Below are 24,698 nucleotides of genomic sequence, written 5' to 3' on the forward strand. Positions count from 1 at the left end.
TTGTACCCAGGTGATGGAGTTTGCTGTAAGAACGTGTCTCAATAGTGACAGTAGCAGTATACAGAACTGGAACAGGGAGGGGTGGAATTTGACTTCCTGCTCAGTTTATATGAGCATATTTTATACTGTGTCCATCTTGCTGCTCCTTCTGATGTGACTAGTTCCACAATACACAAATTAGATTTTGGTTTTGCCTGTAACATGAAATCCAAAATAACCTACAGTTAATGCAGATAAATGACCTACAAGTTGCAGAATTCCTCAGCCAACAGTACTGCTTTAGATTGCACCTTCAGTGCACCAAATCCAGTTAAAAACCTTTCTGTTTAATCCAGACTTTAAATGTTTATAATGTATATATGGGTTTTAATTTTCGTAAACCATCCAGAGAGCCCCATGAACTATGGGACAGTATATAACATAATGTTTTAACATTTTTACCCTCATTGCTGCAATTGGTTTTATTTACACACTATGTTTTGTACTTAAGCTATTTATTATTTTGCTGCGATGTGGTATAATTGTGTATATTAGTGCTTTTAAAAAGCTGCTTTGGCTAATGTTTGATTTTCTATCAAACATTAGCCAAAGTAGTTTCTTGGTGTTAAACACGTTAAACCCGCATGCATCTGAAACTGTCTGACTCAGAATTCCTGTGCTGTAGGAAGGGGAAGCACTCTGTTCTTCTTACTTAACTGCAACCCAGGTGCTATCCTGCATCCCGAGCTATGGCCTTGGATGCATGAAGGAGAGACCTGCTGTTGATCTCCTAGGCTAGAATTCTCTCCGCCACTTCCCTGACTGTAGGCTCCATTTACTCCAACGGAATTTACTTCGAAGTAGACGGGACTGGATTGTTCATTTGGTTTCTGATCCGGACTTTTTGGAAGAAAGCCACCTCTTAGCAGCCCAAGCACGTCTCCTTTAAGGGAAGCGAGCGCTAGGCTGTGTGGGTATATTTTTATTTCGTGGGGGGGGGGGGGGTTGTTGTTTTTTACGCCGGCTCCGCTGAGGCGAATTCACTTCCAGGTCGAGGGTGGCAGCTGGGCTGGGGGCGCCCGGCTCGCTCCTGTACGGTGGTTGGGGCCCGCCCCTCAGTAGCAACAGCAGGAGGAGAGAAGGACGAGGCTGAGGGTCCCCGGTGCAGAAATGGTGAGTGGGGCTGCTGCGATAGCCGTCCGAGAGGCGGCAAGAGCAGGCAAACATGCTTAATGAGGGCAGAGCAAGAGCAGAGCAGAGCGCCTTCTTTAGTGGCGGATTGATGTATCTGATACACTTGCCATTCCCCTTTTATCTCCTGGTCCGTCACTAATGCGGATCTTGCTTTGGAAATGCTTTGAATTAGTTACATCTTAGACAATCTCCTCTCCCCCCCACCCCGCACACACACGCCTGAGGAGATGCGGGACCCCCCCCCTTTTTTTTGGCCACGCGCTAACCCTTCTGAATTACATAAAGGTTGGTTAAAGGGTGAATTTACTGTGGCCGCTTCACTTAAACCTGAATCTAGGGGGATGCGAATCAGGGCCAAAACAAACATGACTTTAGATGTGTGACTGGAAAGTATGTCTTTTTTTCCCCCTCCTCCTTTACTCTAGGGTAGGCTTGCGTGTCTCTCCCCCCCCCCCCCCCGGCACTCTAGATGGAGGGAATGAGGGAAGCAATAAGAACTAGAGCAAGTGGTGAGGGCTTCATCTATTCTAGAATAAAATAAAAGGAAGACATGGCTGCTGCACACACATTTAAAATAATCCCTGTTCTGGTCCTAAAATTGGTGGTGCCCTGGGATTACAACTTGAATCCAGTGATTGAAATATATCCTCAAGAAGGGCATCTGGAAGTCCCAGGGGATAAATATTCTCATCATGTTCAGGGAAGTCTCTATTGACCAGCAGATGCATGCCTGCTCCAACTTCTGTGTTCACAACTGCTAACTGGAAATAGACCACAATCTTATCTGTGTTGAGGCAGAGAAAAAAATTACAACCACACTGCTAGGTGAGATGGTTTATTTAAAAAATGTATAAGGTGACACAGAATAATTGTTTATCCTATAGACCTGTGTTGAAACTTGTATTTGGGTGACTACAACTTGCACCCTTTTCTCACCCTGCTCAAGAGTACAATGGATTGGTTAACAAATTGATTAACAAATACAGTGGTCAACAAATCTATTGCAACTACTCTTAGTTTAAGTAGAAAGACTGTTTCTTGAATCAGTATATGCTTGGTTGTCAGGCATCTCTTATTCCAGGTTACTAGGAAAGTCTTTGTGTATGACTGTGTGTATATGTTGCTTTAATGTTGCACTGCCTCAAAGACAAATAATGTCTGAAATCTGATTGCTGGGCAGTGTAACCATATTGAAGGAGAATATCTAAACAGTGGTATGGTGATCTGACAACATTCCAAACTAAAGGACTGGCTCTTTTAAGCAAGTTGTGGTTTTGAATCATTGCCACATATTTTGCTGCGGCCCCTCTGCATGGCTGTGGTGAAGTATCAGTCTCTTGCTGTGTAGTACTTAGCGCATGTAGGAACATTTAAAGCACACTGAAAAAGCTTGTGGAGTCAAGTATGCTAATGAGGTAACTAGATGCAAAAGAGGAAAGCACTTGTCTAATAGGTGTGTAGAAGAGAGAATTTTGGTAGGATACAATTTTGTCATGGGGAGATGAAACAATTGTTGAAATACTTGCTTCTAAATAATTCTTAAGTGTACTACATGAACCTTGTTCTCCTTTACAGTGATGTCCTAGTTGGTGTTTGACATCCTCCTGTGTTTGCAGTTTAAGGCAAGCTGAAAAAGAGGAGCTCTGTGAAGCCAAATGTGGCTGGGGGTACATATTTGGCTTTGTGAACCACAAATTGTATAGATATAATATGTGCTACAGCAGAAAGTACATGAAAAGCTTCCCTAAGGCTGCTGGGTTTGAGAATGTTTTGTTATCTTTGCTAGTAAGTCTAGAATATGCTACTTTGTGAGAGAAAACAGTTAACAAAAGATGTCCTAACACTTAAGTGTTGTAATTTTGTATAACACCCTTAGGCCGTGCATAAAAGATGCCTTGCATAAAACCTTATCCAAGTGGAAAATGGAGAATGAATGGTAAAAGAGTGGACTTTCCACTGCATGCTTATATGTAGAATATCCACATTAATGGAATTAATAGGGATTATAGTACTTCTCAAGTATATAGTCTGGAGTAAAAGGGGATATGCCTACATGTATGGTCCATAAATGTCAGACTGGTGGTTGACATTTGGATTAATTTATCCAGGAGAAAGATCCATGCAGTTAACTCAATGGAGAATATACTGATCACATCTTAAATTCTGTAATGACTGCCATAGTTTAAACATTTTATAATTACTTATTTTTAAGCACCAAAAAGATGCTTTAGTGTGTAACAAAATAAAATTTTAACAAACCACTGCCTTCAGTCTAAGTAAACATAGATAGGGAATAGAAGAAAGGGGTAAGGATATTAAATGCAGGAAGAAAGATGTCAAATTGAAGTAAGCAATTTAGAGAAGGCCTTAAGATGTTTCTTGAACTCCCAATATTTTCAGTATGTTAGAAACTGTGGGCATTTCTCAGTCTAAACTCGCACAAGAATAAGCCTTAGCGCATTGAAGGTTGAAGGAAGGAGCTGAACAGTGAAAAGAGATACCTAGTTGTTGTTGAGATGTCTAGCTGTTCTTGTTCATTTAGTTGTTTGTTTAGTAGATTTTGAGTCAGAAAAATCTAAATAAACAAATATGAAATACATACAATTGGCTGAAGAATGAGCCAATTTCCCATTAACATTTGGCAAACTCCATTCAAGAATGCAGTTAGTAGATAAATGGAGGAGTTAAGGTTCTGAAAGTTTCTATAATACTCTAGTGGAATGATTCAGTTTTGATTTATTTCTCATTGCTAATTTATGGGTAATGTAAAAGTTCCAATCTATATTTGTGAATGTAAGCGTGGAACCATGTGTGTTGTCGTTGTTTTCCTGGATTAATTAATGCTGTGTTGGATCAGGATTTGTCATGACACTTAACAACTCCCATCACCCCTAGCCATCATAATCAATTGTGAGGGATGATGACAGTTGTAGACCAAAACAGCTGTAAGGCTACAAATTGCCTGTCCCTGCTGCAGAATGACAAGATCACATTTACTTTGTCAGAATAGTTCCAAGCAAGAAGTGTTGTCAGATATTAAATCTGACCACCCTGACCAAGGTCAAGTCTACTTGATTCTTCTTTGGAATTCACATCAAATTTATGCATTGTCTAAGCAACCTGCCTCATGGAATGAAAAATGAGTCATTGTAGAACCGACACCACCAGCAATGTTGTCTTCATGGATAGCTTGCTGCTTCAAATAGGGTATCTTGGAGGAAAAGGTACCTGCCTTTCTCGTAAAATGATTCCTGTGTTTTTGTTCTTTATTTGCAAAATACAGGTTTTGTACAAATGTGCTTCTACCATTGCATGCATAGAGTTACTAAAATAGTAATGATCAGCAGAATTATAATGACTGAGCACTGAATTTTCTTACCAAAGGGCTGTTTGCAATTTATACTCCTACAAGTGCAATTGAGAGAGCTGTTGCTTTGAAATTAATAGGGACTGCATTGGTTGTGCCTTAGACTTTGTGCTTGTCTGAGACAAATGAATAAAACAAAAGGATATAAAATACTTAAAGCTGAAATAAGTGAGAAATTCTAAGCCAAGTTGGTGTACTTGCAGAAAATTATTTATTTCAGTTTGAGGGGTGGTTGACACTGCTATTTTAAAAACTGGCTGGGGGCGTATGTGCTAGCCCACTGAGCCTCTTTTTTTCTGTCAGTACTGAAATTGAGTCACAGTGTTTGTGTTATTTCCTTATGCTAGTGAAAGCACAATAGTTGATAGGAGCAATTAAAAATATCGTGGATAATCCTTTGTATTAACAAGAAAACAACAAACTTTTAGTCCATTATTATCTTGGCTATTTTATATGATGTATACCTTCATTCTGTAATATTATAATACTGTTCTATAACAGCATAACTGCAAAAAATCAGAAAGAAGCAAAACAGTGCATTCTTACACAGGTCTGCTCAGAAGTAACCCCATTAATTTCTGTAAGATTTATTTTTAGGTAGATAGGATGGCAGTTTTGGAAGACAGGATCCCCAGTGCAGTGCCCATGAAGGTCTCTAACCCAACCCCATTACAAAATTATTTTTGTTAAAAACTTTGAAAAAACACTGGGGTCTCAGGTTCTCTTTCTTGCACCTGCTGCAGATTAGCTCTTAACCAGTAGGCAGAGAAAGAAAGGATTGCTTTCTCACCTTGCACAATCCTCCATTCGTGCAGACCTTCCCCCTTTGCGCTCTCTCTTGCCATTCCTGATCTGTCTGTTACCCTTTGCTGTTACTCCTCCCCTCAAGTACTTTTCTTGCCATTTTAGTCCCTTCAACATCCCAGACCTCCTTAAGTGTCTCCTTTTTTTAACCTCTAGTCTTGTTTTTTCTCTTCCTCTACACTTTGTCTTGCTATTTTCTCCTCCCTACCAGATACTTGTCTTACTATTTTTCTCCCTCCACCCCATCTTGAGTAGCCAAACCCTCCATGACAGCCATTATATGATTTGTCACCTCCACCATGGAAGGCATTTTGTGGAGTACTTTTTGAAATTTCCAAATGTGCCCTAAAAGTTTGGGGACCCCCATTATAAGGTGGTAACTTCTCCATCAGTGCTGGGAGATTAATTTTGAACTCATTTTGACCCCAAATAAGTAATTCCTTATTATAGGAAAGATGCTTTGGGAGAGCAAAATTGGGTTCAGAGGATGGCTACTGTGTAAGGTAGTCACTTGTGCTGCATATCACCAAAAATACTGACAAGGTGACTTGAGTGCCTGCTCATTCTGCTGCTCAGGCAACTTGAAAGCCCTGCTTCTTTCCCTTCTTCTAGTTCTTTATCTTTGCACTAAACTGTGCACCTATTCAAATAAAGGTCACATGGTCACCATAGAGCCATGCTGAGCTCTCCCCCCATATTTAGGGCCAAGGCTAAATGGGATCAGGTAATACTGATATTCTTTAGTGACTAGAAGGCAGTGTAGTATGCATACTCCTTGGTGCTGACAGTTCTGACCCACTGATATTTTTCTGTAAGGGTAGATGTCATGGTGACTGGACTTTACTCTCTTCACCATTTAGGCTTGCATTTTTATTTGAAGTGATTTTTAAGGCAATAGCTTATATTTACTGCATTCCAGCAAGCAATGTGTGTATTACCCCAGTATGTGAATCATTTATTATATTTATATCCCACCTTTCTTGCAAGGAACCCAGGATGGGATGCATAATAGTCTGTATCTCCATTGTATCCTTTGATCACCTTTGCATCTGTTTAAGATGCATCTGCATTTTAAAATGGTTACCATTCAAATTCTCTTGTTTGGTGTTGAATATCCCCAGAGTCCAAATGTCTTCCCCAAGGATCACTTTAGCAATGTTGGAGCTTGCACATGCAGTTGTTTCCTTCCCTGTCAGTGATGGAAGCTTGCTCCACACCCATTGTAAATAGTTTTCAGGACTTGGTTTATGATGGACTAAAGCATTTTAAAAACGACTAAATATTAGGCCTTTATTTTATTTTGAACAGGAAGAGGCTTCACCATATTCTCTGGTTGACATCTGCTTGAATTACTTGACTTCTGACCTGGAGAAGTTCTGTACAGAAAGGCATGATGGGACACTGTGTCTACAAGAACCTGGAATATTTCCACAAGAAGTAGCTGACCGATTGCTGCGAACAATGGCATTTCATGGTAAAAGAACCAACCCCCCCCCCATTCTTCTGGGTCTAACTGGGGAGTGGTGGTATATTAGAAAGACTGCTATTTATACAGTTTCTTGATTTACCTGCATTGTTCTGGTGCCATCTATTCCTTAGGGGCCTTTTCAGTTGCTGTGGTGCCAGCAGACTTTGTGTGGTTAGACTAAACGTTATCCTGTACCAGGCAACTGTAAAACTGTGTTCACACACTCTTTACTGCAGAATGGGGAATATCAGTCCATGGGCCAAATCTTGTTCTCTGGGGGTCCCAATTCAGGCTCCAGATAGGCATGCCTCCTTTCCCTGATTGTCAATCATATGTCTGTTCTCTGCTTTCTGTATTTTATAAGGTTCTCAAAGGGGATAGTTCTCAATGGTAGGATGAAGACCCAAGTGGCATTTTGCTTCAGGTACAGAAAAATATAAGGGGGGAAAAAAGAAGAAAGGCCTCAGAATGAAGAGTGCAGCTGACTCTGTCTTTCTCCTTTAGCAAGCCTGTCCCCTTCCTTTTATTCTGACCCAGACCAAAAGAAATGCATTAGCTGTAGCATTTTACAATTTTAAACAAAAGTTGTGATACATTTGTAACTGGTTTTTCTTTTTCCACTCCACCAGGCCTGCTAAATGAAGCAACTGTTGGCATTTTTCGAGGCAACCAGATGCGCTTGAAAAGAGCTTGTATCCGAAAGGCCAAGATCTCTGCTGTGGCATTTCGGAAAGCATTCTGCCACCATAAGCTGGTGGAGCTTGATGCTACCGGTGTGAATGCAGACATTACTATAACAGATATCATCAGTGGACTTGGCAGCAATAAATGGATCCAGCAAAACCTTCAATGCCTTGTGCTGAACTCATTAACTCTTTCGTTGGAAGATCCCTATGAAAGGTGCTTCAGTCAACTGACTGGCCTCCGTGCATTGAGTATTACTAATGTTCTCTTTTACAATGAAGATCTGACCGATGTGGCTTCACTTCCAAGATTAGAAAGCTTGGATATATCGAACACCTCAGTCACTGACATAACTGCACTGCTTGCCTGCAAGGATCGCCTCAAATCTCTTACCATGCACCACCTGAAATGCTTGAAAATGACAACCACTCAGATTTTGGATGTCATCAGAGAGTTAAAATTCCTGAATCATCTTGACATTTCAGATGATAAGCAGTTCACATCTGATATTGCACTTCGCTTGTTAGAACAGAAAGACATATTGCCCAATCTTGTATCTTTGGACATCTCGGGGAGGAAACATGTTACTGATGAAGCAGTCGAAGCATTTGTTAAACAGCGACCTGCAATGCAGTTTGTAGGCTTGCTAGCCACAGATGCTGGCTATTCTTTATTTCTCACTGGAGAAGGAAACTTGAAGGTTGGTATCTATTTGTCACTTAATTTGAATTAGTTATGAAATAGGTTCTGATATGTTTTGTGTAAGCTTCAAATCCTGGTTGGTAGTGAAAGCATTAGTTCAGATAACTTGGGCGGAGTAGTAGTAATTCAGTCCTTAGAAGTAGCAAAATTGGATACTTGCCCAGCTCCCAGGAGCATCAAGGGAACCACCCACCAGCAATTCCACTGTGTATGGGCCACCGAAGCATATCAGAGGCAGCATGAGATAGTTAAGGCTCCCTTGTCTTAAAGTCCCCTCTAATTCCTAGAGGTGGTACTTGGAGTGGGTGATGGTATGTCTTGCACCCAGTAAACTCTCCCACCTAATCTGCTTCAAAATAGATTGCTTGCAAGTGAGGCCACTACTTGTTTAGTATCTGACTTTCCCACTAACTGTTCATTTGTTCATTTACCATTTTCTGCTTTTTTCACAACCCTTTCCATCCCAAGGTTCAGTGAGCTGATTCATTCAGCTTCTGGCCACTGTTTTATTTTCATATAAGCTTGCAGTTTGTCTACTACTGTGACTGGTCTTTTTGTAAGTTCTCCAGAGGATTCTTTGGAACCATAAAACAGAATATGACTTAATATATAGTAAAATTTTGTACATATAAATCATGAATCAGAGGCAGAAGTTCCTATTCATTTTCCTGAGAATCTTTCTGTCAAAGGTACAACCATGAAACATCACTCAACCTGTTCTTCAGGCTTCCCTCAGTCTTGGGTTTTATTGTGTTTTGTTTTGGAAAAGTTTTGAAACATAGCATAAAGGCTTTTCTAAATGGAAATGGCACTAGTGAATGCCAACTATTTCCCCCCAACTTTTGCTTTTCTTTTGAAAAGTTTTTATGGCAAAACATGAGTGTTATGCTTTGATTTTTACACTTGGGCCTTTTTTGAGCACTTTGGATTCTCTGAGGCACCTTAACATTTCAGGAAAATACAGGTGCACTCAGATAGCATGTGCTATATTTGGCATGTTGTATATTGCAGTGAGCAAGAGGCTTTTTCCCAAAAACAGTACTTTTTTTTGCTGCTTCTACAACCCCATTTTCACTTTTCTTTCCCTAATGCGTATAAAGTAAGTTCTCCTTCAAAGCTCCAATACCATAGCAATTATAATCAATTCAGTTTCTTCTTTTGGCTGGTAAAGGGGATTGTTGATCTGTTAATCCCATTTCCCACTATCTCTTCTGAGGCTCACAGCCTTGAGATATGGCTGATATTGTGTGTCTCTGCTTGAAAAGAGAATAATTCCTTGCCAAGTGATAGGTGACTGATAAGTGCAATGGTGCTTCCATTCCTATTAGGATGCTGCCTTCTGGAAACCTGTTGGTCAGCCAGCACTTGGGCTAACTTATTGGTATTCTTGAAATGTTGTAGTTGTCCTGTATTTGACTAATTCCTAGAAATAGTGGTTTAAGTAAGGTAGTAATTAGTTTAGTCTCTGTAATTTGAAAACATATATTTTGCCTATATCCTGCTACAGTTTCAAATGTGAGTATATTGTTTTTGTCTGCTGAAGGTATCTGGAGAAGCAAATGAAACTCAGATTTCTGAAGCTCTGAAGCGTTACAGTGAACGGGCATTCTTTGTACGGGAGGCTCTCTTTCATCTTTTCAGCCTTACACATATTATGATAAAAACGAAACCAGAAATTCTAAAGGTAAAACTATTTAACACTGATAAAGGCATCCTTGCGGGCATTTGTTTGTGAATATAACCTGTTTGAGACAAAGCACAGATCAAATTGAATGTGTGCATGTCCTTGCAATTTCAGAGCAGGGTAAGAAAAAAGAAGATATGTTTAATGTAGGTAATTAGAAAATCAGGAAAAATGTAAATATTATTTATATATGTTATACAAATTGAAGAGGTGCAGAGAATATGTAGTGCCAAAAAACAAACAATGCCCCTCTGAAAAAACAGGCATGTGTATTGAAAGAATATATAATCTGTGCATGCACATACTGTTTTGAAGCCAATAGATTGGACACTCCTGGCAGAAATTTGTTTTATGGGAAATAACATAGTCATAACTCGATTTAGTTTTTCATTACGTGATGTGCCCCAGTCTATGGGTAGAACTATGTATCTTTGTATATAGGTCTCCACCAAACAGCAGTAAAGTACACAGGCCAGTGTGGAGGGATAGTTTTCTCTATAAAACTGACAGGAGGGGCACTAGTGAAGAGACTGTTTACCACTGGTCCATTGCTCCTGCTTCCCCCCACCCCCACTGCCCTGTAACCTCTTTCCCACTTTTCATCCTGCCTTCAAGGGAAATAGCCTGCATGTGTTTATCAGTAGGACTTGTACAAGAAACAATGTATCTTCAAGTGTGCTTTGAGGATGAGGGATTGCGATAACTCAGGGGCTTCCTTCACAAATGTACTTCCAATTTTTGAGTCTTTGTCCCTGCTCATCCCATTTCCTTAATGATCCTATGTTAAGGAGTTTTTGGGAAATAAAAAGATAGGGTAGAGTGGGGGCAGGGCAAACCATCTGACTAGAGAAAAATCTGCCCTCTCTTTTTTGGTAAGGTAGGCAGGTGCAGAAAGAGAGAAGGCTTTTACATTTTTGATACTTGTGCAAAGGATACTTCCAGTAGGTTATATCTGCTGAAATTCTCTCTATTACACTACTCTGAAAGCTAAAGAGCCCAGTCCTTGTTTTAATAATAATAATAATAATAATAATAATAATAATAATAATAATATGGCCACCCTATGCCATATGCCACTGAGAATGTGAAGGACAACGCAATAGGCTTGGGACGGTGGTATGTGACAGCTAATGTATAAGACCCTGGGATGAAAGAGCATTTTGGTTAGGGTCTTTGCAGCTGTATACAAGATGACTTCATATGTGATAGGAAGCTCTGATTTGGCTGTTTTCATTCCTCATTTCAGCTAGTAGTTATTGGGATGAAAAATCACCCTCTGAACTTGCCAGTGCAGTTAGCAGCGAGTGCCTGTGTATTTAACTTGACTAAACAAGATTTGGCAGCAGGCATGCCTGTTAGGCTTCTGGCAGATGTCACTCATTTACTCCTTAAGGCCATGGAGCACTTTCCCAATCATCAGCAGGTAAGCTGTTTCATTTTTTCCCAAAGTCAGTGTTCTAGTATTCTAAAACTTTAAAAATGAAAAAACACCACTCTTCCCTGTGAGTTCTATATCTTTAGAAGTTGTTGAGTCCCTGCCCCCACACACACTATTTAGTTTGTATAGAATGGGAGCAAGCAGTGTCTTTTTAGAAATGTCTCATGTGCCAAAAATTTCTGCACACTTTAAAAAATACTGAGACTTTGCCTGTTATAGATGTGGGTACTGGCAGCCCATGGCTGAACTTCCTACATGAATTTCATTAAACATAAAGTTTGGCAAATTTTTAGTTTCACAAGCAATAGTTCAGCTGTGTTTGCTCTAATTCTAGGAAAGTTGTGTTATATAATACTGTTCCTACCTATATCTTATTGTTTAAGTTTGGTAGTAAGGCTAAGCCATGTTTTAGCATGGTTTTCCCCAGCTTGATCCCCTCCAGGTGTGGTAGACTATAACTCAACATTTCCAGCCATCATTGGTATTGGTGGTTGGCTGTGATGATGGAAATTGTAGTCCAGCATATCTGGGAGATTGTTGGCAAAGATTCTGGTTTAACATTACAAGAACAAACTTAGCTTCCTCCTGGGCTTATGCATGCCACCCTGTTCTCTTTTCTTTCACTGTGACCACTAAAAGGATATTGGAAGCTTCTGTTTTATTTTTATGTTAATTATGGTTTAGCATATCCTCTGACTGTGGATAATCTTAACTATGGTTTGGAAGTTGGATTGTTTCTACTAGCCATAATTAAAATTAACCACAGTTTATCTGAGCTCCATCTTGTATATAAAGAACCTAGGTAGCTGTTTGAAAAAATTTGCTAAAATACATGACATCTCCCCTCCCTGGAAAAGGCTTGCAGACCCATTCAGTTTGTGCCTTTCTGCACCCTTAAAATTATTTTATTTAAGAAGGCTTTGTGCATTATTCTTTTTTAATCTGTGCTTGCTGACTGTCTTCTATACATTCTTTTGGCTGTATTCTTTTTATTATATGTGTGTTATTTTTATTGGTTTTTTTAGTATAAGCTATAATTTGTAAACCACTTGTAAAAAGGTTTTCTAAATTGTGGAATGTAAATAATAATAAAATAGAAATGTCTAGTAAACTTTGGTACATTATGAAGACCCATACACCCTTTCACTTTACCTTATTTTATTATAAATATATTTGGAAATTACAATATCAATTCATAAAAGGAATATTTAATTTTAATGATTACATAGTGAGAAACCTAGGGCCCTTTTGTTGTTCTGGCCTACAATTCCTGTGACCATTACCACTGACCATTCTCACTAGCACTGATGGAAACTGTAGGACTACACATTCCTCTGTCCTATTTATTAGATTGATCCTGAAGGAAGGAAAGACTCAAAAATCCTGCATGTGAAATATTTTGTGTTGAAAGCTACTTTGCTCCCTTACAGTTGCAAAAGAACTGCCTTCTGTCATTGTGCAGTGACAGGATCCTTCAAGATGTTCCATTTAACAGGTTTGTTTTGCCATCCAAGTTATAAAGGAGGGGATAGCATTTGGGGCTCATGGTTTGGGGGGTTTTTTGCCATGAAATACAGGCATCATTTGTTAGGTGTTTTATTTCTGGTTATTCTGCCCAGTCATAATAAAAGATGCAGATTTGGTGTGGTTCAAATAACATTTCTACACAAGCATGTGGAATGACTTTATGTTAGACCAAGAAGTGTTATGTTGATTAACAAAAATGACTTTTGCTGTGTGGAATAGTGTAGAGGCAACGCATGGCTTCCCTTGTTTCAGAATTAATGCCAGTGATGATTAGCCTAAGAGTATTCCAACTTCTGACTAAACTAGAACAATTGTCCATATTCATAAATAGTGCCAAGTGGGTAGAAAATCCACCTACTGCCTTCTGCTGCAGCAAGAAATAATTGTGCTGCCTAGAACAATCGTGACTTATTCCATATATAGGGATTTTTGACACGTAACACAGGATGGGTTATCTTGCACATTTCAATTTTACTGCAAATGTTTCTTCCCGTTTCTGTTTACCTCTCAAAACAGTTTCCTGACTCATGAAGTTCTTCATAGATGTGCTTCATGTTTTGTCACAACAACTCAACACAGAAACCAGTATCATATCTTAACCATCATTCCGAGTTGCTATAAAAACCCACAGCTACCCACACCAATCTGATGTCATGGTAAAAATTCCTTCCCAGTCTCATTAGTCTATGATGCATTGGAATCCATACAGCACAGCCTGCATAACAGCCAAAATCAAGGCCCTGAACTAGTGTAGGTGGGGAAATGGGCTTTGCCATGGTGCTGGCCCAGAGTGGAATGCCTCTTATAATGAATGGCAGGGAGAACCAGAGGAGAGGCATTCTGCTGATTAGAAGCCCTGAGGCCAGCTGAATTTTTAAAATTCAGTGGTATGCTTTTGTTTGTGTACTAGTAACTCAGTTATTGCTTTGTTGCTGTTCATGAACTGTGGAATGTTGTGTTTGTATTTTCCACCCACCTGTTGATTTATGAACTTTCTGTCTGTTGCCTTTCAGGTTTGAAGCTGCCAAGCTTGTTATGCAGTGGCTATGTAACCATGAAGATCAAAATATGCAGAGGATGGCTGTAGCTATAATCTCTATTCTTGCTGCAAAGGTGTGAGCCCTTCAAAGCCTGTAACTTGCTTGACTCCCAAGGCCCTTCCAACAATAATCTGATATTCCTTTTTTCTTCTGCTTATAGCTTTCAACAGAACAAACAGCCCAACTTGGTGCAGAACTCTTCATTGTCAGGGTAAGCTAAGTGGCGGCAACATCAAATGTTCGCTTTGGCTGAAATATGGTTAACTGAGCAAGTTTAACAAAGTTTAAGTTGACAGCAAGTTTATTAAAAGTGTACATTGATAAGTTTTTTTTAAAGAAAATATATTAGGAATGCAAGACTATTAGTCTTCATGCTGTTCCATGTTTTTAAAAAATATGCTGATGAATTTGAATTTGATATACATATTCCTCTGCCCCCTTTCCCAGTTTTCCCCTGAACACAAAGACAGAAGTTAGCGGTGCTAAACTTCCAATTCAGAGGGAAAATGTATTTGATTTTCTTTGTTGCACTTAGTAGGACTAAGATCTCACCTCCTTGTGTCTTTTTGTGGGGAGGTTATTACACAAATTTTTTTGTATTGGAATAGTCTTTAATATTCATTGATGTACATACTCTTTTATTTACTCTTTTCAATGAAACTAACAAATAGAAGGAGAAATAAATTCTCTGCACCTATTTGTTAGTTAAAAGACTGATATTACAAAATTAGATGGATAAACACTCAGCCCATGCAATGGATTGAGGACTTATAACACATTGGATGTATGAGTGAGTAGCATACAGATGCCAACTTCAAATGAATACTTATTTGGATATTTGATTCAGTTTGATTGAAGTCTATGAATAATTGCAACAATATTGTATGCATTTTATAAAAATCCTTGTAAATATATTTGAAAACTGAAAATAAAAATAAAAATTCAAATGTTCCTAGGCATGATAATAACCTTAACCCTAACCCTGGTGTGGCCAATATGCAGCCTATGCACTTTACCTAGTGCAGCCAGATACAAAAGAGAATACACTTCTCCCTATGTACAAAGTTGTGTGGAAGAGGGAATTTCTACATGCATGAAATCAACACCTGATAAGTTCACAACCTTCTTTTACATCTGGCTATCCTACTTTTATTCCACATACCACAGACAAGGCTTTGGACCCGTATGTGTGCCATGGGAATAGCACTCATACCAGTCATCTTCTAATTTGATGGAACACTTGGCTTCTGATGCTCATCTTTAGGCAGCAACCTGCCTAAAAGACTCCTGGCCAGCACTAGCTCAAGACATTTCATGGTGTTCTTGTGGAGGAATACTGTCCTGCTTTTCCTTATATGTGCTGAACTACAAGCTGCATGTGACCACAGCAGGCTGGCTTGTTCAGCTGGGAGAGAAGTGGTAGTGGAAGAGAGCCTCTGTGGTCATAAGCCATGGACAGAGTAGTGGGTTTAACACCCTAGCCCCATGCTTCTTCTGCATTCAAAGTTGATGATTACTTTTGTGTTATTTGACTCTTCAATTGCTGAGATTTGAAACAAACGTGTAGTTTAATATGGCAATTGTACTCTCCTCTTTTTCTTTTTCTTTTCTTGTTAGCAACTACTTCAAATTGTGAAGCAAAAAACAAATCAGAATGTTGTAGATACTACTCTTAAGTTTACACTGAGTGCACTTTGGAATCTCACTGATGAGTCCCCAACTACATGTCGGCACTTTATCGAAAACCAAGGGCTGGAACTCTTCATGAAAGTCTTGGAGGTGAGAGCTGAAAGATTTCTGCCAGTATTTGTGCATTACATTTTCTGTCGGCAAACTCCTGTGTTCACATGTAGATACCCAAGTGTCGGTCTGGGTGCCTTGGCAGCATAGAGGCGGCTTTCAAGTCATGGTAGAGATCTCCTATCTTTACATTAAAATAGTGAGGAGGGGGTTAGGGTTAGGGTTCCCTACAGTTCCCCAAATCAGATTGCATTCCCAGGTGCTAGCTTTGGGGTCGGTACAAGACAGCAATTTCATTGATAATTGGGCTCAAAGGGAGTATCCTTTGTGTTGAACTTTGGCTAATTCCAACTTTTCTCCCCCTAAAAAATTGTCTCAAAGGCAAAAGGGACTCGGAGAACTTGGACCCCATTTGCTGCCAAACCCCTCAGGAAGGGTTTTGGCTACCATGAGATGTAGTGATTGCTATCATTTTGGATGAGTTTAAAAGAGGATTGGACAAACTAATGAAGATTAAGACTGTCAATGGCTACTAGTCCTGATGGCTTTATGTGACCTCCAGCATCAGAAGTATGCCTATGTACACCCATTGCTGGGGAAGACAACAGAAGGTGCAGTCCTGCTTGGCCATTTCCTTCAGGCAACTGATTGGCCATTGTAGGAACAGAATGTTGGACTAGATGGGTCTTATGTTTATTGGGCTTGGCTCACTGCCTTTGATCCTGCTGTTACTGCCGGAGAGGAAATAACTTCTGTTAGGCTCTTCTGCCTATTGCTTGAAGGGCAACACAAACAAAGGAAGAAAGAACCTTTGTAAATGAATGCATTTTGTAATTGCATTGGAGAAAGTGAGTATTCCTCATCCAGCATCCCACTCCCTTCATTGCTAATCCCAAATTCTACTCCATACTACCTCCTGCATCATAACCTCTGGTGTTTGGATTGTGTTGCCCTCCAGATGTTGCTGAACTACAAGTTCCACCATCCAAGCTGGCTGGAACTGGGAGGAATGGAGGTCCAGCATCTGTAGGAGCACAGTCTCCTGTCCTACGTAGCTCAATGCTGTGCAGGTGCCTTTTGGCATACTTTCCCTGATTCCAAACCCTCATGTTTAGGTGGAGGTGGAGTGGGCAGTGAAGGAAGGGTTGGGCCTGCACTTTTGAAACAAGAATTATTACATTAAAATTTTTAGGCTTTGTATAGTTCTCTGAGCCTTCTTAGAAGTTGCTACTTAAAACCTTATTATGTATTGAAATGCTTATTCGAATGATTCAATATACTTTATTTTTTATTACAGTCTTTTCCATCTGAGTCTTCTATCCAACAAAAAGTTCTTGGCCTTCTGGTAAGATTACCAAAATAAAATCATCATGGGAGGACGAATGGTTTTAATAAGAATAATTTCCTGGATGTTGGAAGTGTTCCTCTCTATAACTTTTAGCACAGCATGCAGTGAATTACACTGGATGCAACTCTGGTAACTTAAAATAGAGCTACCCCAACACTATTCCTGAATAGCCCCCATTTGTTTGAGTTTTATTAGAAATTAAGATGCTTACCCTAGAGCCCTAGAGCCTCTGCCCAATGAAGTGAGGTGTAGGTAGCTACCAAGAAGCAGTCCTTGTTTCTGAAATGAGCTCTTTACAGAGGTTCACCTGGCATCTACTTTCAGTATTTTTGATGCCAGGTGAAGTTCTTCATATTCCCAGGCATTTTAGCCTCTCGGTGTCTGTTTTAAATGTTACTGCATTTTATATCTTTTTAGTGCTGCTTGCTTTTCATTTTGTTGTTCATTGTAGTTTAAACTTTTGTTTTTCTTGTTTTATGGTTTTAATTTCTGTGTACAGCACAGGGAATTCAGCTGTTGGACAATATACAAGTGTAATAAATAAAACTAACAGTGATTTGGTTCAAGGATCTGTCTTCTGTGAAAGGAGAGACTCCATATGCAGAAGCTCCTTTTGCCTTCTTCTCCTTTATCACAGCAGGGTCTCCTGACTTTGTGTAGCATTTTCAGGTGCCTGGAAGAATGGGGAAGCCTGCACTAGTGCAGTTACACCAATATTAATATGAATCTAATCTAGCCAGCATCATTTAAGGCTGTACACAAATGGGCCAACCAATTTTACAGGCCCATTCATGGGTGGCAAAGTGGGAGGCTGTTGCTTCAGTTCTGGCATAGGAGTACACCAAAATTAGGCACAGTTCTGGGGTGCCCTTAACTTTAAGACTGGTGGTGGATATGCCTCTTTGTTTTATATTTAGAACTATTTTGCTGACATTACAGGTTGGCACAAAATCACAGCTTCATGCTCAGAGGCCTGGCCACCATGTTCTTAATCCCAAAAAGACCTGGACACAGTTTTATTGAGAGGCATTGGTGGTGAGGGGTGGGGGAAGTCAATGCTAAATGATTCATACAATTGTCACTTCCAGTTTAGCCTGGAAAGCATATTTGTTGACATGAAAAAAAAGGTTTGATATTTATCATGACTCCAACAAGGTTATTTACATGTTGCTGTTAGACAATAATGAAAACCCTTTATCTTGTTTCCTCATAGAACAACATAGCAGAGGTTAAGGAGCTCCATTCAGAGCTAATGTGGAAAGACTTCATAGACCACATCAGCAAGCTGTTGCACAGTGTGGAGGTGGAGGTCAGTTACTTTGCAGCTGGGATTATTGCTCATTTGATATCGCGAGGAGAACAAGCCTGGACATTGAGCCGGAGCCAGAGAACGTCACTCCTAGAAGAGCTGGTATATATGTGATAAAAAGACTGCCTACTCTTTATGGTAGAGCCATATTAACATGAACTGTAACATCACTTCCTTTCTTATCTTACAGCATTCTGCCATTTTGAATTGGCCCACTCCAGAATGTGAAATGGTGGCATACAGGTAATTACAGCCTTGATCTAAAACTTGAGAAAAATATTAACTTAAGCTCTGGTTGATCTGTTACAAATGACAGTTTTTCGGCCTAAAGTCATAGTCTCTAAGTTCATACGTTCTGCCTTACAACAAAGTCATGCCTCTTGATTTAAAGATCTAGTGAAACCCTTGGGCTGCAGCACAATACACGTTTACCTGAGATTAAATCCTATTGAACTCAGTGAGTCTAATCTCGGAATAGACCTGTGTTGAACTGCACTGTTGGTTTGCACAGTAAGTGTATTACAGAGCAAAAGTGCAGTCCTATGCATGCTTGCTTAGAGGTCAGTCTCATTGTGTTCAAGTTGTTATACATAGGATTGCAAAACTACTGAACTCAGTACTACTGCTACTGAAAGAAGGGACTTTGGGACTGTTGTTTTAGCATAATTGTCTTGCATTCTGATTCAATGCAGTGGCACATAAAAATACATAGATATAAATGGGTTGTCTTTTCATATGGTTCCGAATTATGCACAAGAATAGAATCTAATGTAGTTACATTTGTGCAAGTGGTTCACAGAATCGAGATAAGTTGGAAGGGGCCAAGAAAGCCATCAGGGTCAATACCATATTTGGTGCAGGACTCTTAAGGTAAAGCATCCCTAACGGATGACTATCCAGCTGCATCTTGAATGCCTCCAGTGTGGGCGAGTCTAGAACTGCCTTAAGTCATAGATTCCATTGATGTATGGCTCCAGCCTTTGGCAAGTGTTTTCCTGATGTTCAGCCAGAATCTGGCTTCCTGTAACTTGAGCTCATTATTCCATGCACTCTGGAATGGAGGAGAGAACCTGCCCTTTCTCTGTGTGACAACCTTTCAAGAGTGATGTTATATCTTTCCTCAGTCCCAATTCTTTCTGCCTCTCCTCTTTGTACTGGGCTTTTTTCCCAGTACAAATGATTGCACATTATGCTTGCATAACTGCTTATGCAACTGCTTGTACAAACTTAATGCCCATGCAGCAAAGATTCAGAGGACATATGCCACTTGATATTGCCCTTGGGTGCAAGAGCAACCCGGGAATTTTGCATGACTAGATTTAAAAAATAAAAAGGAAATAAGCTGTTGCTTTCTTCTGTAGCATACAAGACAATATCTACTTTCAAGGTTATTCTTCTGATAAGAAAATACCTCATTTTTTTAATAGCCAAAATTATAGGAAAATGCGATTATGAGCAGTCCCAGAGAACATACCTGTGGCTATTGTGATTGTGCAACTGTTGTGGTGCTCTCTTGGATATTTCTTGTGATTTCATTACTGACTTTTGTCCATCTCTTGGAAGGCTGTGTACTCCCCATATCATTGCTCCAGTATGGTAGCAACTTTTCTTCTACTACTTTTACATATAACTAATACTAGCTTGAGTACTCATGTCTCCACAGGAAAGCTTCACCACAAACCAACAAGATTAGTAAGTTAAAGCTGCAGCCACAAGTATTCAAGTTCAAGACTTGAGGGACCATTTGGTTAATGTTTAGTTATGTTATCATTGGGTACAAAAGTGAAACTGACAAAATATTAACTGAGGAATGAGCTACCACTGGGTTCTATGTCAAAGTGTACTGCTTTTTTTAGAAACCCAAAACAGCATATAGAGACTGTGAACTTCAGCACAGAAGTAGAAAGAAACAGGTATGGAAGGGGCTGCTTAGTCCTTTCCTTCTGGCAGATTGCTCAAAATTGCTGCTGTCCAGCTACTTTCCCTCCTGAAGAGTGGCAAGCTTTCCCTCATTCCATTTATCTGCTCAGAGTTGCAACCTCCTGCAGTTGAATATTGTTTTTAAAAAATCAATCAGAAGAAAGATGCACAATACACATCTCAGTTTTTCCACTCTTTAGTTTTTCTTTCCCTCCCACTCTCATTAGTGTTAGAGCATAGAACTCTTGACTTCATAAAAGAAAGGAAAGAGAGCACATGCAGCATAGCTGTTTCTCCTTCAACCAGGATCTCCTTCAAGTTCTCCTTCAACTTTATCCCAGTGCAGAGCATGCCGGCGGAAGCTGCATGGAGTGATATCTATACTTTGGAACATGTTTAGTCTGACAGGGTAGAAAAAATGCCTCTTCTCCTGTACTAGAATGCTGTTTTACTTACTTTGTTCCAGTTGTGCCAGCTGCTATCCTGATGCCTTCCTGTAGAATCAGTTGAAGGAACATAACAAAGAGATTTGCTGGCATGTTTGACTGACTGCCTCCCATATGCAGTCTTCCTTAAACAGGCACTATCCAGATGTTTTGGACTACAGCTCCAGTCAGCCCCATCCAGAATAACAAATGACATGAAGTTTCTAGTTCAAAACGTTTGGATGGCACCCGGTGGGGGAAGGCTGATGTGTAAATTCTAATGTCCATAGATTAAGATGTGATCTTCTCATGCACTCTGGCTTGGAACAAAGAATTGCATGTCAAATTAGTAGCAAATGGAAGCAGTTGAGATCTCATTTTGATTGTCCTATCACTAGCTGTGGATGAAGTAAGCTTATTCTGAGGTCTTGGTGTTAAAATACCAAAGTGATTGGGCCTGTACTATTCTTCTCATGAATAGGTCTTTCAACCCATTTTTCCCCTTGCTTGGCTGCTTCATGACTCCTGGGGTACAGCTATGGGCAGTATGGGCAATGCAGCACGTTTGCAGTAAAAACCGTATGTAGAAAGACATTTCAAGCATCTCTTTCAACTGTAATTGAAATGATAACTTGTGATTTTTAGCCATATATTTGATTAAAGTTACTTTTTCTAAAGTAAATGGAGAATTAAAACCATCTTGCAAGGATCTGTGCTTTGGCATCAGATTAAATCTAGCATTTTTATCCTGGGTAAAATGCAAAGTTGTTGATGAGGTGTGTATTTGTGTTCTGAATATTTTGGACTCTAGGAGCCAATGTGGATGAAGTCTTGGACCTGGATCAGGAGGCCAAGGCTGAAATTCCTTCTCAGCTGTGAAGCTTACTGGCAAGTCATGGTTTCCATGGCATAGCTGTTCCTGGATTGTTTAACCGAGAAATTGTGGGGATGAGTGGAATGTGTGAACCATACACCCAACATTGCTGTATTTAATTAACAATGTAGAGTTAATCTAACAAGTATCCATAGGCAGTAGTTGAGATACCTCTTGGTTGCTTAGCCCATAAACAACCAAGAGTCTCTAGTGTTGCATATCAGGATCATTAAATGAAATCAGAAATGACAAGAATGAAGCTTGCACTCTCTTCTCATCCCCACAATTTCTGGGTTAAATAACTGAGGAATTTATGCTGTGATGTGTAAACCAGGTCACTGTCTCTTTTGTGAGCTTAGCTGTTAGGATCATTGAGAGGATAAAACTGAGAAAGTAGCATGTTGATGCTTTTAGCTTAGTGGAAGGATGGATAGAAATGTGATAATACATTGATACATAGAAACATGTGGAAGTGAACACTTCTTCAGATCCTAACAGCAGTGCTAATACTAAACATGTGCTCTCCCAGGTCACCCCCAAGCCAGAAAGTAAAATTAGAAAATTTATTTAAGCTGGTCCCTCTAGAGAAGAATTGCAGTGATTCATGCAAGGGACATGTGAGATCTATAGAAAGTTGAGCTACAGAGCTAGGGCCCATCATGGTTTTGTGGGGTTACTCTAAAAAAAAAGGTTATGGGGGGTATATAGGAGGTCTGGGCTGGAGAGCAGTGGTTCTGGAAGACAGAAAAAGTGTTTTGAGAAGTAGAAAAGTGAGCATGGAATAAAATTGGGCTAGAATGCAGTGTGATGGCTTGGTCAGCGCTACCTCTACCTCTCCTGCCCCTAAGAGATGGGATAGTAGTTTGGAGGAAGTGTGATGTTTGCTTAAACATGCTGTCCCTCACCCACTTCTAGAGGAGATGCTTCATAGACATTTTCTACTTCAAAAGTATATATTTAATTTCTGCAGATACTAAATGGGAGTACAGCTACAGGTGGCTTAGCATCTGCCACCTTTTTGATGCTATAGTTTCGAAGAAAACTGGGGATCACTTGCTGTGACTACAGTTTGCTTAATTATTTTGCTAAATCCTGTTGCACTTTCCAATCAGAATTTAAATGCTAAGCATTTTATGTAGAAAGCGATGGAAGCAGGTAACTAAACTCAAGATACATTACCTCATTTAATATCTATTTCTCTCTCCCTTTCTTGTTTCAGCTGCCAGGTACTGCAGCATGTTAATTGAAGAAGGCGGGTTGCATCATTTGTTTAACATCAAGGAAAACAGCCAGACTGATCCGGATGTTCAACGAATCGCTATCTCAATCTTAGATAGCTTAGAAAAACATATTTTACGGCATGGGCGGCCACCTCCCTGTTAAGAAACAGACAGAAGCAAAGCCAGAATTGAAAGAGAAATTTGTAACAGGGATTAGGTGTGTAAATTATCCTTTAATAATCCCTTATGAAGCATCTCTAGATGGAATAACTTCTGCAGCAGTGTTTACCATTAAAACATTTTGCTAGCTGTCGTGGAAAAAGGCAGAATTTATGGCTGGCAAATATTGTCTTTAATGGTCTCTGCTGAAGCGTTTTTATGAGGATCTACAGTAAATTCCTAAAATGGACATTTCTGTTAGATCGCCTCTGGCCATGGAAAAAATGAAGACTGTACATTTCAAATGTACATCCAAAATGAAACCTCTAGGAATTTGTGAGTTTGAGTACAGAGAATCATTTCTGCTTGCTTCATCCTTTCAGAATACTTGTGTTTAAATAGAAGTCTCCACCAACTCAGTATTTGAATTTGTGCTTGTAATGTTAGCACTATCCAGATCAAAGCAAAGTCATGTATTCACGTTAAAACACGACAGGTTATGAGTAAGGTGACCAGAGATGTTCTGTTTCTCTGGGAAACCTTTCTAAACCCATATGGAGCCTTCAGATTCATCTCACATTTCACATGTTTTATGAAGCAGGAGCACTTGAGTTTATAATCAGCTGTCTTCCCTAATATAGTGTGATGAGAATCTGCTTATAGGAAGAAACATGAGTTCTGCTTCAGGGAGCCAAATGCATAGGAGGGAAAGCAGTGAATTGCTGTTTAAGACGAGAGAAGGAAAAGAGCAAACAGTGCTATTGCACCTTTAAAAAATAAGTGTACATTTAACAGAAGAGTAGGAAAACTGTGGAGCTCTCCACCAAAAGGATTGCTCACCTTAGGGGCTTGTATGGACCAAGGATATCTGATCACCTTATTTATGACAGACTATTAATTTGCTTTGCTGTTTCTCGTAAATACTTCGTCAGTATTTGTGCAGTGAACTTTATGTGCAAGGCAAGACCATACAAAATCTCATCCAACATCCTATGTAAAGTCTGGTGTAAATGACATTGTTGTGTGGAGTATTAAAGTTTTACATAAAACTTCCCATGGTTAAAAACTTCCTCTGAGGTCTATCTGTGAATATTTTATGGGACAAATTAAGATCACAACAACAGTACACAAGCCTGTTATAAAGTAGAGCCGATGGAAAACAATACCATGATTTAAACATCTTATTCTAAAGAATTATTCTATAAATTGCTTTGTCCCACAAATGGGGGAAAAATCCTTCCCTACTCTTTAGAAGCTAAACTTAAAGCTACATTCAATTTGTCAGAGGGTGGAATGTGGCCACAGAGCTACAAGTTGCTCACCCCATACCGTGTGGCATGGTATAAATGGGTGGATAGCGTTGTTATGTGGGAAATTACCACTATGTGCATTGTGCATATGTGATTAAACTACACTGGTTCAGAGTTCCTTTTTGACTTTGCATAGCAGGAAACTGTACATTACCCAAGTATATTAAAAGGTTCCTAAAATAGTGTGATATATGTTAGAAAATATACCCTTGCTGTTCTGTTACCTGAATGAACACTTAGCCCTGTGGTAATTGACAGAAGTGTACAAAATTAGTTATGAGGCCATTGAACATAATAAATATAAATAAGCTTTACCACCACTAGAAAAAGTAATAGAAACAAGAGAAACAAGCTTGTTATACAAGTGTCTGTTTGAGCAAGTTGGTTTCTGATTTTAGCAGCTAGTGTTCAAACCCAGTGCATAATTGTCAGATCTCTACCACTTGGCTAGAGAGTTTCTTTTTAAATTGGAGCCAGAGAAAAATTTGATCCAATTATGTCTGTTA

At 39.6% G+C, this 24,698-nt stretch overlaps 1 protein-coding gene across 2 annotated transcripts; it reads left to right on the forward strand.

Annotated features, from left to right (window-relative positions):
• The first annotated feature begins 1,015 nt into the window (after positions 1–1,015).
• Positions 1,016–23,952, forward strand: ZYG11B (zyg-11 family member B, cell cycle regulator). 2 transcript variants are annotated; one of them, XM_044430270.1, is made up of 14 exons: positions 1,016–1,152; positions 6,653–6,818; positions 7,442–8,196; positions 9,742–9,882; positions 11,129–11,305; positions 12,751–12,815; positions 13,861–13,960; positions 14,048–14,098; positions 15,505–15,666; positions 16,925–16,972; positions 18,189–18,386; positions 18,475–18,527; positions 21,111–21,208; positions 22,723–23,952. In XM_044430270.1, exons 1-14 carry the CDS (start codon positions 1,150–1,152, stop codon positions 22,884–22,886), a joined length of 2,181 nt encoding a protein of 726 aa, XP_044286205.1. In that variant the 5' UTR covers positions 1,016–1,149; the 3' UTR covers positions 22,887–23,952. The 2 variants fall into 2 exon arrangements, with proteins under 2 accessions (XP_044286205.1, XP_044286206.1); XM_044430271.1 differs by lacking the exon at positions 21,111–21,208 and having other exon boundaries at positions 22,723–22,886.
• The last annotated feature ends 746 nt before the right edge of the window (positions 23,953–24,698 follow it).

This window comes from Varanus komodoensis, unplaced genomic scaffold (assembly GCF_004798865.1).
Source record: "Varanus komodoensis strain SLA01 unplaced genomic scaffold, ASM479886v1 scaffold20_1, whole genome shotgun sequence".
In the NCBI taxonomy this organism is placed as follows: Eukaryota; Metazoa; Chordata; class Lepidosauria; order Squamata; family Varanidae; genus Varanus; species Varanus komodoensis.

What these genes read in the sequence shown, in the direction of transcription:
- ZYG11B (XM_044430270.1), top strand. An exon ending in TCTCTATTCTTGCTGCAAAG is followed by an intron (nt 13,961 to 14,047) that starts GTGTGAGCCCTT and finishes TTCTGCTTATAG; the next exon opens with CTTTCAACAGAACAAACAGC. An exon ending in AAAAAGTTCTTGGCCTTCTG is followed by an intron (nt 16,973 to 18,188) that starts GTAAGATTACCA and finishes GTTTCCTCATAG; the next exon opens with AACAACATAGCAGAGGTTAA.